This window comes from Folsomia candida, unplaced genomic scaffold (assembly GCF_002217175.1).
Source record: "Folsomia candida strain VU population unplaced genomic scaffold, ASM221717v1 Fcan01_Sc005, whole genome shotgun sequence".
Lineage (NCBI taxonomy): Eukaryota > Metazoa > Arthropoda > Collembola > Entomobryomorpha > Isotomidae > Folsomia > Folsomia candida.
Window position 1 is genome coordinate 4,172,234 of NW_019091197.1, and position 16,690 is coordinate 4,188,923.

General features: G+C 36.2%; 5 protein-coding genes across 10 annotated transcripts; 3 read left to right on the forward strand and 2 right to left on the reverse strand.

The window, feature by feature from the left end:
- Positions 1–1,658: 1,658 nt before the first annotated feature.
- Positions 1,659–3,924, forward strand: LOC118435692. The gene is made up of 2 exons (XM_035852081.1): positions 1,659–2,515; positions 2,734–3,924. Exons 1-2 carry the CDS (start codon positions 1,729–1,731, stop codon positions 3,798–3,800), a joined length of 1,854 nt encoding a protein of 617 aa, XP_035707974.1. The 5' UTR covers positions 1,659–1,728; the 3' UTR covers positions 3,801–3,924.
- Positions 3,925–5,400: 1,476 nt separating this feature from the next.
- Positions 5,401–7,008, forward strand: LOC110849779 (zinc finger protein 26). 3 transcript variants are annotated; one of them, XM_022097227.2, is made up of 4 exons: positions 5,401–5,740; positions 5,817–6,226; positions 6,305–6,470; positions 6,581–7,008. In XM_022097227.2, the coding sequence occupies exons 2-4, from the start codon at positions 5,825–5,827 to the stop codon at positions 6,745–6,747; spliced, it is 735 nt and encodes a 244-aa protein (XP_021952919.1). In that variant the 5' UTR covers positions 5,401–5,740; positions 5,817–5,824; the 3' UTR covers positions 6,748–7,008. The 3 variants fall into 3 exon arrangements, with proteins under 3 accessions (XP_021952919.1, XP_021952918.1, XP_021952917.1); XM_022097226.2 differs by having other exon boundaries at positions 5,411–5,744; positions 6,559–7,008; XM_022097225.2 differs by having other exon boundaries at positions 5,412–5,740; positions 6,559–7,008.
- A 3,335-nt stretch (positions 7,009–10,343) lies between these two features.
- Positions 10,344–11,380, forward strand: LOC110849710. The gene is made up of 3 exons (XM_022097145.2): positions 10,344–10,502; positions 10,572–10,659; positions 10,718–11,380. The coding sequence occupies exons 1-3, from the start codon at positions 10,415–10,417 to the stop codon at positions 11,259–11,261; spliced, it is 720 nt and encodes a 239-aa protein (XP_021952837.1). The 5' UTR covers positions 10,344–10,414; the 3' UTR covers positions 11,262–11,380.
- Positions 11,381–11,555: 175 nt separating this feature from the next.
- On the reverse strand, positions 11,556–12,881 carry LOC110849711. 2 transcript variants are annotated; one of them, XM_022097146.2, is made up of 4 exons: positions 12,750–12,881; positions 12,254–12,432; positions 12,035–12,146; positions 11,556–11,826 (listed from the first exon to the last, which is right to left on the reverse strand). In XM_022097146.2, the coding sequence occupies exons 1-4, from the start codon at positions 12,871–12,873 to the stop codon at positions 11,639–11,641; spliced, it is 603 nt and encodes a 200-aa protein (XP_021952838.2). In that variant the 5' UTR covers positions 12,874–12,881; the 3' UTR covers positions 11,556–11,638. The 2 variants fall into 2 exon arrangements, with proteins under 2 accessions (XP_021952838.2, XP_035708398.1); XM_035852505.1 differs by having other exon boundaries at positions 12,254–12,294; positions 12,750–12,872.
- Positions 12,882–13,411: 530 nt separating this feature from the next.
- On the reverse strand, positions 13,412–16,165 carry LOC110849913 (GATA zinc finger domain-containing protein 4). 3 transcript variants are annotated; one of them, XR_004834894.1, is made up of 8 exons: positions 15,760–16,165; positions 15,595–15,687; positions 14,971–15,332; positions 14,768–14,890; positions 14,151–14,681; positions 13,807–13,895; positions 13,715–13,734; positions 13,412–13,589 (listed from the first exon to the last, which is right to left on the reverse strand). XR_004834894.1 is itself a non-coding variant. In XM_035851825.1 (5 exons), exons 2-5 carry the CDS (start codon positions 15,610–15,612, stop codon positions 14,635–14,637), a joined length of 555 nt encoding a protein of 184 aa, XP_035707718.1. In that variant the 5' UTR covers positions 15,613–15,687; positions 15,760–15,892; the 3' UTR covers positions 14,519–14,634. The 3 variants fall into 3 exon arrangements, 2 of the variants coding, with proteins under 2 accessions (XP_035707718.1, XP_021953080.1); XM_035851825.1 differs by lacking the exons at positions 13,412–13,589; positions 13,715–13,734; positions 13,807–13,895 and having other exon boundaries at positions 14,519–14,681; positions 14,966–15,332; positions 15,760–15,892; XM_022097388.2 differs by lacking the exons at positions 13,412–13,589; positions 13,715–13,734; positions 13,807–13,895 and having other exon boundaries at positions 14,519–14,681; positions 14,768–15,332; positions 15,760–15,895.
- Positions 16,166–16,690: the final 525 nt, after the last annotated feature.

Below are 16,690 nucleotides of genomic sequence, written 5' to 3' on the forward strand. Positions count from 1 at the left end.
CAGCACGTATCCAGGATGGTTGGAGAAAAATATATTCTCCGGTTTTATATCCCTGTGAATAATGTTCAAGTGGTGAAGAAATTTCACTCCCTCAATAATTCCTCGCACAATTCCCAATTGCAGTAATGCAACGCGAAAGTCCGTCGCGTCAAAATTATCTTCCAGCCAATCTCGCAAAGTTGGACCGCAAAGTTCCATCTGAATCCAGAGAGCATCCGCAAATCCGGGCTTCCTTCCAAAATAGTCAAATTTTCCAAGTAGTCTAGTTTCAGATGCGCAAGAGTCGTAGTCATCCGCATGATAACTCTGATCTCTGTCTGTTGAGGGTAAATTGTACAACTCGATGAGTTCTTTGGGTAACGATGTGAAGCCAAATTTATACGTGAAGACTGAATTCGGGTGTGAAATTTTTAAACAATTTTCAATTTCACGGAAAACTAGGGAGCTTGATGATGAGCTTGAAGAAGACGTCGAAGTTTGGGTATCATCTCGTGGGACACGAAGCCAAGGACTTTTTGCATGGAGGCGTTCCATGTTTGAAACAGGAATTAGTTTCACGGCGGCGGTCGTCTCTCCGAGAACATGGTGTAATTTTTTGATACCAAGGACACTTCCGAACGAGCCGGAGCCAAGTTTTGAGACATGTTTTGCTTTTGAGATTGGTAACGTGGTCTTGGAATAAGTAAGTTTTACGTTGTGAGGTTTCCACTCCATTTTTTATTAAATTCTTAGCAAGATACGTTGTGTTTGGCTAAAAATGTAATGTGTTTCTACTTAATTATGTACATGTGAAATGGAATAATGAAGCGGAGGAATGTTGTTTTTTGGTTTAATGGGAGATCAACTTGATAATTTGAGATATTTATTATCTAAATCCAACGTAATCCTCGCGGTTGAAAATAGTATATGAAATATAGTATTTATATACTCGCATGTTTACAGTATTTACAATGTTAGCAAGGAGTACATGCATTGCCTCAGTATTAAAAAGCTCAAAATTATAGCAGATAATTAAATGTAGTCAGTCAATAATTGTTAACTGACTGAAATATGAAACAAGCTTCCCATAGGAAATTTAGGATACTTTGTGAAATTTTCGAGATTTGGGTATTTTACAGATTTTTTTCTGAAAAATCAAGGTGTTTTTGTTCAAATTTTTCCAGAAAATCGCCATATTTCTACCCGTAAGAATATTTTGCAACCTTTGTCGTGAGTACACCCATTGGTTACATAACGTATTTGCAAGAGTAATTATGTACTTATTTAGCCAAACAAAGATGAAATCCATGTTTTTAAAAATGTGTACGCATTTTTCTATCTCTGTAAAGAGTATTTAGACTATGCAGTTAAGACAGAGATAATTAGCATGTTATGCTAAATATGATGTCTTTTTACTGTGTACATATTTACAAACATATGCAAATACATAATTTACAAATGTATAAATACATAGATATTTACATATTCATAAAATTAGTCACATTAAAATTGTCATATTTATGTAGCTTAAGTATGAACTCATATCTACTTGCTCAAGGGCGAGGATTCCAGGAGATTTCAATAATCAGATAAGCAAATCATACATATCTCTAATTGTCGAGTATTGACAGATTAATCTCTCATTAAACCAAAACCTCACACTCCTCTTCTTCATCATTTAATTTCACATGTAGAACACACTACATTTTTCCCTAAACACAACTCCTGTAGTTTAAAATTTAGTCAAAAATGGACTGGAACTATCACAACATAAAACTCACTTATTCCAAGACCACGTTACCAATTTCAAAAGCAAAACATGTCTCAAAACTTGGATCCGGCTCGTTCGGAAGTGTCCTTGGAATCACAAAATTTCACCATCGTCTTGGAGAGACGACCGCTGCTGTAAAACTAATTCCTGTTTCAAACATGAGTCGTCTCCATGGAAAAAGTCCATGGTTACGTGTTCCACAAGATGATAACGAAACTTCTACGTCTTCAAGTTCATTTTCAGGCTCCCTAATTTCCCGTGAAGTTGAAAATTGTTTTAAAATTGCTCACCCGAATTCAGTCTTCACGTATAAATTTGGCTTCACATCGTTGCCCAAAGAACTCATCGAGTTGTACAATTTGCCATCGACAGAAAAGGATCAGAGTTATCATGCGGATGACTACGACTCCTGCGCCTCTGAAACTAGACTGCTTGGAAAATTTGACTATTTCGGAAGGAAGCATGGATTTGCGGATGCTCTCTGGATTCAGATGGAGCTTTGCGGTCCAACTTTGCGAGATTGGCTGGAAGACAATTTTGACGCAAAGGACTTTCGCGTTGCATTACTTCAGTTGGGAATTGTGCGCGGAATTATCGAGGGAGTGAAATTTCTTCACCACTTGAACATTATTCACAGGGATATAAAACCGGAAAATATATTTTTCTCGAACCATCCCGGATACGTGCTTCCGGTTAAGATTGGAGATCTCGGGCTTTCGAGGAGGGTGGTGGGAGAGGAAAATTTGGTCTGGGGTGAAAGTGCAGGTGATTGACTGTTGGGCGTATTCACGTCAATGTCATATTTTGCATTAAGCAAATATTTTAAAATGTATACAATTTTATGGAATACAAACATACCGAGTAAATTGAAGTTTGCCAGATATTCGACCGTTGTCATGAATTCGCCTAATAAATAATTATGGAATTACATATGAATGAAATAAAAATTTGCGAATTTTGATATTTATTTTTATATATCTCAGAAATTTTTTCCGACGAAAGTGCCCAACTCACTGGTAATGTTGGCACACCATGCTACATGGCACCAGAAGTTGGCCAGAGCCAGGCCAACTACAGCCTGCAAGCTGACCTATTCGCCGTTGGCCTAATTATGTGGGAAGTATTGGAATTTGATAAGATCCGGGGTAATCGGACATCAATGTTTTACGACCTGGTTTACGGTGGAATTGAAGATATCGTTGATAACCACAGGATTATCAAAAATTCTAAAGAACTGATCAAAAATCTAACCAAGAGAGAACCAATTTTTCGGATGCATTCGATTCTTGACGTCAAATTAGACGTTCCCACGTCTTCAACCTTTTTCGCCAGAGATACCGCCGAGTTCGCGAACTGTTTGGAATTTTGCTCCGACGGAGACACCATCAATCTGGGTGTAGGAACCTTTGTCGGAGAATTTTGCATAAACCGGAACAATATCACGGTTCAAGGAGATGCGAAATTTGGCTCAATAATTACGAGCAGTTTCTGGGGTTTGTTAATCCAAGGCGATAGAAACACCGTGAAGAATATAAAATTTGATACTTGTGACATCGAGTGTATCCGAATTCATGGGTCTTACAATACTGTGAGCAATATTGTCATGGCAGACTCGCTTTACGGCATTGTGACCTATGCTGGCCCAAAGTTAGGATTTTATGGTTCTTATAATAACATTAGCAACGTGTCCTGCACCGACGTAAATTATGGGGTTGCGATGATGGGGAGCCATAACAGGGTGAAAGATATTACAATTAATCGCTTGAAAAAGGATAACACACACTTTGAGGGCATTACGGTCACCTGGAGTGTCGATAATCAGGTGACAAATTATACTGGGACAGGTTTCCTATCTGCACAACGCGACATAGGAATTAAGGTTCGGGATGGTTGTGCCACATTCAGAAATTGCAACTGTGGCCGAATAGAAAGTCATGGGAATAACGTTACCCTGGAGAATGTAGTGGCTGATGGAGATGTTACCATTTCTGGAGAAAATTATAATATTGTGAATTGCAGGAGTGATGAGATTTTAATTAAGCTTAGGTAAATTTTGTTACTTTATATCGGTGGGAGCATCACATCATTGGTTATAGCGGAATGCTAAAATTCATAGTAATTTGACGTAGTATGATAATTTGTATTCGAGAGATAGCGATTAACTTTATCTTTCTCCTGTTAAGGTTCCCATGGATGACGCGTTGGCGCGTAATCTCACTCTGCCCCTATCCAATGTATTCAAATGCAATTTCTAAAATCGAATCAACTCCATGAGTTTTGAGATAAATGCAACTTTTGATATTTTAATCTAAACCTAATTTTTGGTAATACAAACAAGTCGATTTGAAAAAAAATTAAAAAATTCATTTTCGAGGAAATTTATTGTGAAAAATTGGCAAATGAATTTTTTAATTTTTTCAAACCGACTTGTTTGTAGTACCAAAAATTAGATTTAGATTAAAATATCAAAAGTTGCATTTATCTCAAAACTCATGGAGTTGATTCGATTTTAGAAATTGCATTTGAATACATTGGATAGGGGCAGAGTGAGATTACGCGCCAACGCGTCATCCATGGGAACCTTAATTATAAAATTTACCATACTTATTAGGTCAAAATTATCCCAAAATCGGTGAAATTTCTTGATTCCGTGGCACGCTGGTCCGGAATACTCCATTTGTTGGCCAAAACCTATTCTCACCGATCCGAAAACAAAGTACCGTCTTCAGTACCTTTGACATAGATGTTTAATTTTGGAAAATTTCATTTGAATTGTTCAAGTGGTTATGGCGTGGCGTATGCCTAAACTTGCCTTGTAACATTGGGCTAAATGGGGAAAACTTAAAGTTGAAATTCCTGTCTATTCCTGTGCTATTTCGAGGAATCGTAAATGTATTATTAATCCCCCATATCTCATCTACAAAAACTGCTGCCACCAGCTGCCACCATTACAAATAGGCAGAGAGATTTGAATTTATGTAATTGCAAATTGCCGTAAGCAAAATATCTGGAGTGCTCCAATCATTGTCACGTATGAAATTTTCGAGTGTTCCAAATAACACAATCGCTTCAAAATATCTTGCCCATTACTTGGAGAAGGAAATATGGTAAAACGAACCCCTCGAAAAAATTTATTACGAGCGGGGGAATTTTATGAAGTGGTGACCCCCTGAGGAGGCATAACTAAATTTATAAGTTTGGTGTTATTTTCTTTGTTAATTAAGTTAGAGGGAAGAAATACTTCATAAAACTATAGAATATTGTCATTTCATGAAAATACATCCTCAAAATTATCGAAACAAAACTTTCGAATTTGTATTTTGACCATACCCCCTGGCTGTGGGTGTGCCTATAATGTCCAAATAATAGTCGGGGTTGTTTAGAGCTTGATTAGACCTTTCAAATGACACCCCACTTGATGGGGTAATGCGAGAAAATAAATACTGACCTGTGACCACACCCCCAAGAGGGGTGGTGGTCAATTAAAATTGCATTAGTTATGCCCCTTAGAACTTCATATCTCGATTCCCGAAAGCAGAATTGGAAAAAATGGAATGGTTCGAGAGCTAGAGGTTTTGGCAAACAAATAAAGCAATCCGGACCAGTGTACGTGGCCGTGGTTTGTGTATTGTGTGGCATGTGAAATTATTTCTCCGTCTCACCCTTGCCGTGGGAACTGTCATCAGGAAAGTGGAGAGCGAAACACACTTGCTTCATTTAACATCTGCTCATTGCAAAACATAAATATAATACATTTCTTGCAAATTAATTCAAATTATAAACCTTTTCCATTTCCAATAACGGTACTAATAAACAATTACTGGTCGTGCAAATATGACTATATGAAGGATGAAACGTTGTGGATTTAAGTAGAGGAATTATAGAGATCCTGGATCCTGTTAGTTAAAAAGCCAAATAAAGTTACAAGTTTATTTTTGCCCAAGGAAAATTTAACAAATTCTCAGAAATATAGTCTCTAACTCAGACAAGGCAGGTAATCCTATAAATATAATAGATAACAAATTTGGACATTGATATTACTATTTATTTATTACCAAATCCCCAGGTTAAGCGATGATGGAAGAAGACCCAGTAAAAATTGAAGGGGACGCTATCGCTGGAGGTTATGACGAGGTAGATATCGAGGAAGGAGTTAAAGTCGAGAATTCAACAGAGGACGGACAATTTGACGCAATTCAATCATCCATGTGGAACCAATTTCCTACCAACGCCACACAACTGGTCGAAGATAAACCGAATAATCTTCAATTCACGATGAGCTTTAATGAAAATTCAAATGACGAAGAAGATGACCCCGTTGGTCCCGATCCGCTCGCAGGTGTGGGTTACGTCCCGGTTCCAGTCTCCAAAGGCGCAAGTTCGTCTGCGCCACCAAAAAGTAGTAAAAAATCGAAAGGTGGTAAGCGTGGAAAAATTATTTTCACCCCATTCGCCACAATGGTTAACAAATTCCAGGTAACATAATCGAACTACAAATACGTCGCAATTAAATAAAATTAATCGAATTGCTAACCATCCTTTTTTGGTTTTTAGCGAGAAAAGACAAAGTTTGACAAATATAAAGGACTTCCACCAATCCGCTGGTCTACGACTAGGACAAAATTTACCTGTCTAAGGTGTGGGAAAGTGCTTAATCAAAAAGAGTCATATATTGCTCACATGGAATCACACAAGATCAAGTTCAAGTGTGAATGGCCAGGTGGGAAATTTTTATCCGAATTATTATTACCTATTTATTTTTAAATCGGGACTAATTTTATTCTCATTTGTTAAATTGATTGACGTAGGATGTTCCTCTTACTTTTATAGTGAGAATTCTCACCGGGCCCACGTACACTCAAGTCATACCAAGAGACCATTTTCTTGTGCGATGTGCTTCCAAGCGTTCTCGAGTAAAGCGTGGTTGGCAATACATGAAGAATTCAATCACAACGTTGTCGATCTCACCACGTAGCCCAAGCAGTGATCAGTCATGAAATACCAATATCTAACAAGCGTAGCTTCTTCAGTCATCCATGGTGATCAGTATCAGAGAATATCTATTTGTTAATTATATACATACGATTATTATATATATTATTATATACATAAGGCCTATTTTCCTGTAGGAAAATATGTGGTAATGATTGAAAAGTATTTATTGTTCCATGACAAATTCCATGAATCGTGTGTAACATAAATCTTAACTACGTACATGTACATTAAATAATAAATTAAGTTCCCAGGCAAAATGTGTATATGATAATTATTTTATTTGTAATTATTTTATAGCATTTGAGTAGATTTTGATTGAAAAAACCTGCGTATTAATTATGCGAGATATTTAACTTTGACAGCATTTTAAGCCGTACAGGATAAAATTTATTCCTTCCTCCTTCAAATCTCGATCAAGACTTGTTAGGACGATTGTTATACGCGGCTTTCACGCAAATAGGTCACCCTTCTTTGTCGCACAATTCCAAGACCCACAGCATGCCGACCCCTTCGACCAAGAAAAATCCTCTTCGTGAGGTCTTTTGTCGTCCCGAAGATGGTGAGGGGTAGGGCGACGAGATAGGCCGACAATATCACCCACAGTGAAAAGTTGGTCATTGGGAAGTTGTCCGCATCTAAAGAGCGGACGTGCTCGTACACGGTCAGAATGACACCGAAGGGAAGCCACGTCACGACGAAGGCGATCGAGTTGATGCACACGAACCTGAGAAGATGAGGGGTCCCATCAGCCTAAAATGGTGGAAAAATTGTGCAGAAACTAGATTTCGAAAATGAATTTTGCTATATTTTAAGAAACTCAATTCTTTGAGGTTGACGTACGTTTTTCTTCAACATTGAGGGCAGCATGCGTCTCAATTTGTACAGTTCTATGTATAATTTCATGGATTTAGTTTGGAGTTAAGTATAATTACAAAAGACAGTAGTTTCAATTTTACTTGATTATTAAAAACTATCATACATAATCAACAAAATTTACCAAATATCAAGTAGAAGGACACAAGCCCGTGAAATATGGAGTACCTCACGATTTCATACGTAAGTATGGCCCATTTTAAGTCCAACAGTGGTTTCTGAAGAAAAAAAATTGATTTGAATTTTGAATAGTTTCTGTCATATAATATTAGCAATTAAATTGGTAGAAATTGCAAACAATTTATGTACTTGCCTTGTAACATTCAAACTTCTTGGCGTTATAAGCGGTGGTGAAAAAGTGTGGAATAGCTGTTAGAATAGATATCCCCCATGCGAAGATGAGCAGGAAATGGACTCTAGTCGAGGTTACTACTGACGATGAGCTCACGATGAGGTCAGGATGAGCTGAAGATGAGCTCATCCTGAGAAGACTTTTCATCCGGTCGTAGTTTAGGGCAAGGACGCCCGCCGGGAACACGTTGATCAAAACCACTGCAGAAATCCGACTAAATTGTATTGTTAACCGATAAGCAATTTTTTAACGCCGATAAAATCTAGAATTTTACAATGCTCACTAGAAATGAATGCCGTTGTGGGACAGGCAAGATCTCCCGTCAGCCAAACCCCACGACCAAACAGGGACAACATTCCAGTCGACGCAGCGACGATGGCCGTCATGGAAACGTATACAACCAAGTAATCGTATTGTCTAGTATTTTGAAATATTTAAATTAGTCATAACTATTAGTTAACAAATATATTGCAATTAATCTAAATAACGTCACCTCAACATCCGCTTAATCCTGAATTTTCTCGCTACCAGCAGCACCGTGACGATATTCAGGGTCAAACTCAACATTGTCATTACGAATTGATAGAATTCGAACCGATTAAATTTTCCTTTTGCCATATTTTTACGATGTCAATTATATTCAGATGAATACAGATATATAAAACTGCAATTCTCTAATTATGCAATAGTAATTATGCAGTAGGAGTAAAAGATTGTAATGTGCAATTTTTGTAAGCAGTAATCACTATCCAGCCAGGTTGTTGAATGGAAAAGAAATTTCACTTTCTCTTCCTCGCCGTCAGATAAACCTCTAGCTTTCTCCGAGCTCATTCCTGCATGGTTACAGGTGGAGAAAGTTGGCATCTTCGGCCACTGTACCGTGATATGAATCATGTCGTCGCACTGACAACGGAGGAAACCTCTGAAGGGTCACTCCTATATACCTATGTAAATATCACGTTTTTTCCAGAATATGACCAAGATAAATGAGAAATACTTACAAATATAGTTACAACTCAGGTGAGAAAAATTGATCATGCCAAATCAAAAAGGAGTTAGTCACGCTCGTGCACATGTAAATGTATGAATTGTACAAGTTCTTCGCCACGATGTCCGATATTAATTTTGCATCTGCACATTTTACCTGATTTGTTCTAGTCAGTTCGACGATTTTTGTGGTAAACGGGACATGAATTAAATTAGAATCGTCATCACCTTTATTCATCTGCTTATTAAAGTTCAATTTTATATTGGAATCTCAAACCAGTCTCATTTCTACCCCAAGCTCTTTATGTTGTTGAATCAATCGGGTACCTAAAGCGTCAGGGAAACGGCACGATCTCAGGATTTCTTGTTTTCTGTGAAAGAATTTATGCACATACATGTGTACATACATAAATACATATTTACCCTCCAAGTAGTGTCACAGAAGAAATGCATATCCAATGCTTTCTCTTCAAGGACAATTTTTGCATTAAAGGTTAACTGTTGTACCATCATGATAAATATTAGTCAATAAAAACTTACGATTTGATAAGTCTTACAATAGTTGGTGTATTACATAATTAACCAATCGACAAGTCAATTACCTATGTTAAAAATATGTGCACGTTTCTTTCAATATGCATAAAGATGAGACAATCAACATTGCATGGTGATACATACATGGAAAGTGAGCGTGCTTACATACATATCGTCGTTGAAGCTGCCATAAGGGCCATCTCCATTTTGTGTCAATTGACACAAAATGGAGATGGCCCTTTTGGCAGCTTCAACGACGATATGTGATTCGTGTTTTCAATATTACATCAAAATGGACGTAGCATTTCATAAATGAATTGATTACGTTTAGATTTGATGTTTTAGAGTTGAATGGCACTGGAGAAAACAAGGCAAATTGTTGGCCGATTGCTTTACTCATTTAAACTTTGCTTATTAAAATTGCTCAATGTTTTTTTTCATATGACCGATTTTGGTACATATGGTAGGCAACTTAATTTGTGCATTGTACGGAGATCTGGTTGACAAGTTATGATTACTTGAATAACCAACGCTGTCAGAGCGTGAACAAATTAACATTGTGAAAGTCCAAGTTGAAAAGTCCAAAAATATTATTAATTTAAATTGTTACCATCATTGTCTATGTCCCACCTGTTGATTGCACAACCCAATTTGGCCCTTCTTGTTAACCAACCTTCCAGATAAGTCGATCTATCCACACTTATTGTGGAAGTGTAACTTATCATTATGTACAAATACACTGCAGGTGTGCTTTTCAGAACAGGTGGATTCTTTGAAACAGGTGGCTGTAGCTCGGAGCAGGTGTTTTGCGAGATAAGCCAATAAGCCAAAAGTATAAAATCCTCTCAGAATCGGATTGAAAGCATCACTTGTCGACCAGAGCAAGAGTCAGAGATATCCCGATAAACTAAAATCAACCAAAAATGAAACTATTTGGAATTATTGTACTTCTGGCTGCGGCCTCTTCTGCAGCAATCCTTAAGGACACTCGAGAAACTGGACCGCCTTGTCGTAAGTCTAGAGCACTTAATTAATTAAATACTCACAAATTAAATTAAAAACGAAATCTTAACTTTTCAGCGATCCCTGATCCACTCAATTCGCCTGCCAAACCGATCAATGCCACACTCGATCCCTTGTTCCGAATTGATATGGGCAGTTCTCGCGGGTAAATTCGAAAGTTTCTCTATCATAAAAAATTAAATTTCTAATTTAATTATAATCAGTGACCTACTTGCCACCGGATTGTCTGGGCTCTCGTACGAGTACACCATAATTCTGATTACTTTGACCTTGGACTTTCACCTCACTTTACCCTCAGTTCATCTATCGGGCGAATATGACGCGACCGGGTACTTGGACGCACGCCCATTTTCACAAGCTTGCGTTCCATCCGGAAACTATTCAGGAAATGGATCCGCATTTTTGGACGCTTCACAAGTAGAACTTGACATCCGCGTCGTCCTTTTCGCCAACCTCATCACGAACAAGCTTTCCATTCGAACCTTGACCATTAACACGTTGTCGTTTGGGGGTGACGTGTCAATGTCGTTTGGTCCAAATTGGCTCATTGGTGGATCGCCGGTCGAATGGGAGTCTTGGTCGGCAGGACTCAAGGCTTGTTTCGATGCAGAGTTTGCTGCTAACAAGGCCGCAATAACGGAGAAGATTAGGCTGGCTGGGAACGGATGGATTGGGCAATACACGATCGATGAACTGCTTGAATTAATTGGTGGTGGGGGTGGCCCGTGTCCAACACCAAGTTATTAATTGATAGATTTGGCAATCGTGACGAAATAAATTATAATGCAACAATTTACATAGCTGTTCCATTCTTGATTCGAAATAAACGCTAATAATTTTAACAGTGTGTGAATTTATGCTACAAATTATATCTTATCCGTGCAATTTTATTGTGTAGGAATTGCATATCCTACATAGAGATGTGAGACAACTCTTATGGGGTGACAAGACCATAATCGCTTTAGATACAGTCATATTTACACAAAACCATTTACTGACACATTAATTAATACATTATATATTAATGTGTGCAAGCATTTGTGCTATGTACAAATGAATTTATTTTTTGACAAGTTCTGAACAAGACGAGATAAAAAAGCGGAGTAACATTTAAAAATGTGTATTTAGTTATCTGAATCTGTCTGGCAGAGTGGGTAGTACTCGAATGCCTTCCCATTACAAGGATCTGCGTATATCCCCCCGAAATAAATGAGGAGACAGTTTTCTATCCAGGCTGATCTGTACACTAGGCCGACATTTGTTCCATTTTCCCATTTGTAGGCATCCACCTGCTTCCCAGAGGTCCAATACCCTGAAATAGGTCATACCTGTTTATTAACACCCTTGTGCCTGGAAAAAATTGACAGTGCTATTTTCATCGAGTCTATGTATGTATGTATGTATGTATGCACATTCGGTAAAAGATCGTAACCAACGAAGGTGAGCTGTATGCATGCATCGATTCCAGTTTTTTAAATACAAATTATGTAAAAATTAAATTAAATCGTTGATTAACATACTAGTGCTCGTCCCTAGTGCGTTGTTTATATAATCCCGCTCTGCATAGGAGGCCAGTGCTATCATTTGCAGTTTGGCGCCTGCGCATGCGTCCCTTGCATACTTCCAAGAACCCTTCAAATATGAATTTATGAAGATCGAATCTTTAGTCACAAAAATTATATGAACAATAAATTAAAAATGATATATACATTTTAATTGTTTTTGCATGTTTAGCTTACAGCAGTTGGAAGGGTAAAATACATCTTGTTCCCAAATTTTCCTGCATATTTTAAATCTTTATTTCTCGCTAGGATTTCACTTTGCTTAGTCGTTGGAGTATTTTGAACGGGATTATTTGAAACTTTCCCGCTAGCATCGGAATTTGCAACGTTGATGTTAAAGTTATAAATGGGACTTTCTAAAAATCAATGGGTCAATTAATGTCAAAATAATCCTAAGTAGTTCGTATATACTAATCGTGGTCAATAATTAAATATAGTGGACGCACTCACGACAACATTACTTCGCGCCGCAATTCGTTTAGAAATCATGTACAAATTATGCAAATTGCTAAATCGTAAAAGAATACGAACAAAAGTACCATAGTTTTAAATATAGCAAAATTATTTGCAAAAAATCCCATGGTTTTATAAAAAATATTTGCGAACTTTTCAACTAATTCAAAATTTAGATACTAGATTAAGGTCGTCGTGAGTACGCCTATTAGTAACTCACCACAGGAAACTGTTATCCAGAAATAAATTATTGAATAAAATAAAATCAATGCAACTCGATAAACTTGGTCCATGACGAATTGCGAATAACAAGTTGAATTGTTTCCAGTATTACTGACTGACATGTAAGAATTTAACCGAACGATATTCCAGAACTAAATTGACGTTTTAAAATATTCATGATAATTTCAGTCGACGTGAAACAATTTCGCTGTAGACTAATAATTGAAAAATTATGCAATTTATTACTAACGACCTTCACTTTCTGGATGTAAGGCAATAAGTTGCATCCTAATCTTAATTCTAAGTAATCCATGTATTTATCTAATAATAATAAGTTTCGAGTAACTGATTTGTAAAATTTTTTACAAAAATTTAGACGTGGTTCTTTCAATATTTTGATAACATTTGTATCATCTACCCATAGATATTTCAGTGATTTTAATGATTATGTTTGATATATGGTTTGAAAATGTACGAATTTATCTAGCTAGGATAATAAAAATATGACAAAATCAGTTTTCTTTACCCAGACAATCAAGAGGCCTGTTGCATAATTGCATTATCTGCTTGACAAATGCACAAACATGATCTTTATGCCATTTGCCCAGTAACCGGAGATTGAATTAAAATAAATAATTGTCATTCAATTAAATCCACAAATCTCTTGTGACGTCAATTATATTCGTTTATTTGTATTACATTTCATAACGTAATCAGTTAATTAATTAAGTTAGTGACAGCTTCCGTAAGGGAGTTGTGCTTGCTGGTTGCAATATTTACTGCAACAGTTCCCCCAACTACCGTCCCCTTTACACGGTTCCCTTGTTGGAATGCAAGCCTGACATTAAAAATTTGAAATTTACGTTTTAAATAGTGGAAGCACTAAAGGTACTTAATTATTATTTGCATGAAGTTTAAAATTTAAATGATACATTTTGTATTACTTATCGGTTTTTAACTTACATCATTGTTTCCAACTTTGTCTGTGTATTAAATATATATAATTAAATATATTTATTAAATCTTAATTTCTCAGCAAAATTTCAAGTTCTTACTAGGTGATATATTTTGCACCGGGGTATTTGCAACTTTTCCACCACCACCCTCGGTATTTGCAACGTTAATGTTAAAGTTATAGGACTTTCTAAAAATCAATGGACCAATTAATATAGTATACAATGCGTATCTTTACTAGTAACTAAAAATAATGGCGTACTCACGACAACATTTTATTTCGCACCAAACTCAAACTTTATTATATCGTTGTTTCGGAAATGCAAAACAAAAATTGCATGGTTTTATAAATTTTGCGATATCTTAAGCATACGCACAATTTTCAAAATTTTCAAGCTATGTATATTAAGTTTGTCGTGAGTACGCCTATTAAGTATTAACTCACCGCAGGAAACGTTTATCCAGAAATAAATTTGTGAATAAAATAAAATCAAAACAAGTTGATTTTGGTTCATGACTAGATTCCCAATTGCTTATAGCGAATGGTAAATATGTATGTATGTAGAATTACTTCGTTTAGGATTACCTGGCATGTAAATAAAAACTGACTAAACGATATTCCAGATTTTAATTGACGTTCTAAAATATGATAATTCAGTCTACGTGAAAGAAAGAACCATTTCGCTGTATGTACAGAGTCTCATACATAATTCCATAATTACAAATATGCTATCTTTTTACCAAAGAAAGAACTTCATTTTCTAGATGACATGAACGAATAAATTATAAGTACGAATTATTGATTCTCAATTATTCCAAGGCCCATTAGAAATTCATAATAATTTTTTATTAAACAATTCGTCCGTAATAGTTTCGAAAAATGAATGCATTGCAAGTTTTTACGACAAGAGTCCGTGTCCAAATATTTTTCAGTGACTGTTATTATTATTGTTTGTGACTGATTGGATTCCTTTGGCTGGAAGACATGCGAATTAATAAATATTAAAGAACGTGATATCAAAAAAATATAGTGTGAGAGAATATGCATATTCAAATTCTTACCCAGACATAAGACCTGTTTGTCCCCATTATTGTTATTAATTAGTTGTCCAAAAGGGCACCGATTGTTTGGAAAAGATGACGGTGGACCTAAGATGGTAGACGTTGGGCTATTGCCGCTGGAACCTGATTCGGATAATAGGGCTCCAGTTGTGTTATCAATGCCGGTCGAGTTGTCAATGTTGTTATCATTATTTGTACCTGACCAGTGAAGTCCATTGTTGTTGTTGTTAGTAAATGAGCCCTGAGGAAACCCATTGTTGTTATTAGGTGGAGAATTAGGGAATCCATTGTTGTTTGTGATTGACCCGGATCCAGGGAATCCATTATTATTGTTATTTATCGACCCCCCGGGGAACCCGTTGTTGTTATTATTAGTTATTGATCCAGGGAATCCATTATTATTGTTATTATTTGTTGTACCTGGAAATCTATTGTTGTTGTTATTGTTTGTTGATCCCATAAACTGATCATTGTTGTTGTTAAAGGTCCTGTCTGGGAAGTCGTTATTGTTGTTATTAAATGTGGACGCAGAGGCGATTCCACCCGTTATCATGACGACAAGAACCTTAACATGTTTGATATTTTTTTAGTAAATTAGTGCATTATGAAGGTATTCATTATGAGTTAACGTTAGCAATGTTGGCAAAAAAAAGTTGGCAAGTTCGAAAAAAATTGGCTTACAAATTTCTATGCGAACTTGAACATCCCCAAGGCTAGTATTTAGTTCGCAATTTTAAAAAAATTATGTTGCGTCTCGAACATGCAAACTCATAATGAATACCCCCAATGTTGGCTTAAATGTGTGTTAATTTATACTCTCTGCTTACCAAAATCATGGATTTCATTTTATCGCTTGATCTTGATAAAATTTCTCATAGATCTGAAAACAATGTACCTTTTTACCTCGATGGCCGTCGCGTCTGATAAATATTACAATTACTTATGTTATCCTTTTCAATACTTTATAGATAAATTTAACTCTGTATTCTTACCTGGTAAATAATTAGCCACGTTTAAATCACGATGTTATAAACGTTTCAACTGTTAAAGTGTAATTTAGAAGTTGTATAATGATTCGCGAAATGGGAAGTCATCATTAACTAGGAAATTGAGAAAATACATACATAATTAGCTCTAATTGTTTTCTGCAGAAAAAAACATCTTATGTGACCGCAAAGAAAAATTTGCAACTTCTGCGAGATTGTTATTGTGCGAATTAATACGGCGTTATTATTATGTGTCATTTAAACACGTACTATTCAAACCCCCTAAATTCATTATCTAGTAAAGAAAGAGTGTAAATAGGTTATGTAAGCGAGTATTGAGTGGTTACGTGTGTCGATATTTTAAGAATTACTTTTACCTGAATAAAATAACAATTACTGGGGTCATTAGGACTGTTTTTGGCAAATAATTTACCCTGTAGACTCAGCAATTAGGAAGGAAAATGATCCACAGAGAAAATGCTAAATATATCACATAAAAATCGTACGAGTAAATACATATAATCATTTACGGCATACTCAGTAAGTGCATAAATTCCTAATTTTTCTGCCTAGTGTCCATTACATTTCTTGTAACAATTACCGACTAAAGACAATTCCGTTCGCCTGTAAGATTTGGCTTTTTGCAGTTTATCATATAAAGCGACCCTCTCAACTTTGAAATTTCATTCCAAAAGACACAACTGTCAGGAATACTTTAAATTCAAATACGTTCTAAAATAACTTGTGTTCAGAAATGAACAAATCTGGCGTTATTTTGGTAATTTAGCCTTATTTTCAAATTTCTGAATTTTTTACCATTTTTTAACGTACGGATTTTGTTATGTAGGTTTTTGCCTTGTGTGCCATTGTTTTGCCATGGATAGCCAACGCCGTCCCAGCTCCGTATCCTGGCAGCAGTGATTCTGCCAATGGAACA

Coding starts and splice junctions, on each gene's coding strand:
- LOC110849913 (XM_022097388.2), bottom strand. Junction 14,682..14,767: donor CAAACAGGTCTTATGTCTGG/GTAAGAATTTGA, acceptor CATGTCTTCCAG/CCAAAGGAATCCAATCAGTC.
- LOC110849711 (XM_022097146.2), bottom strand. CDS start 12,873: ATGTCAGTCAGTAATACTGGAAACAATTCAACTTGTTATTCGCAATTC. Junction 12,433..12,749: donor CTGGATAACAGTTTCCTGTG/GTGAGTTACTAA, acceptor ATTGATTTTTAG/AAAGTCCCATTTATAACTTT. Junction 12,147..12,253: donor ATTTTACCCTTCCAACTGCT/GTAAGCTAAACA, acceptor TCATATTTGAAG/GGTTCTTGGAAGTATGCAAG.
- LOC110849779 (XM_022097227.2), top strand. CDS start 5,825: ATGATGGAAGAAGACCCAGTAAAAATTGAAGGGGACGCTATCGCTGGA. Junction 6,227..6,304: donor CAATGGTTAACAAATTCCAG/GTAACATAATCG, acceptor TTTGGTTTTTAG/CGAGAAAAGACAAAGTTTGA. Junction 6,471..6,580: donor GTTCAAGTGTGAATGGCCAG/GTGGGAAATTTT, acceptor TTACTTTTATAG/TGAGAATTCTCACCGGGCCC.
- LOC110849710 (XM_022097145.2), top strand. CDS start 10,415: ATGAAACTATTTGGAATTATTGTACTTCTGGCTGCGGCCTCTTCTGCA. Junction 10,503..10,571: donor AGAAACTGGACCGCCTTGTC/GTAAGTCTAGAG, acceptor TTAACTTTTCAG/CGATCCCTGATCCACTCAAT. Junction 10,660..10,717: donor GATATGGGCAGTTCTCGCGG/GTAAATTCGAAA, acceptor AATTATAATCAG/TGACCTACTTGCCACCGGAT.
- LOC118435692 (XM_035852081.1), top strand. CDS start 1,729: ATGGACTGGAACTATCACAACATAAAACTCACTTATTCCAAGACCACG. Junction 2,516..2,733: donor GGTCTGGGGTGAAAGTGCAG/GTGATTGACTGT, acceptor TATATATCTCAG/AAATTTTTTCCGACGAAAGT.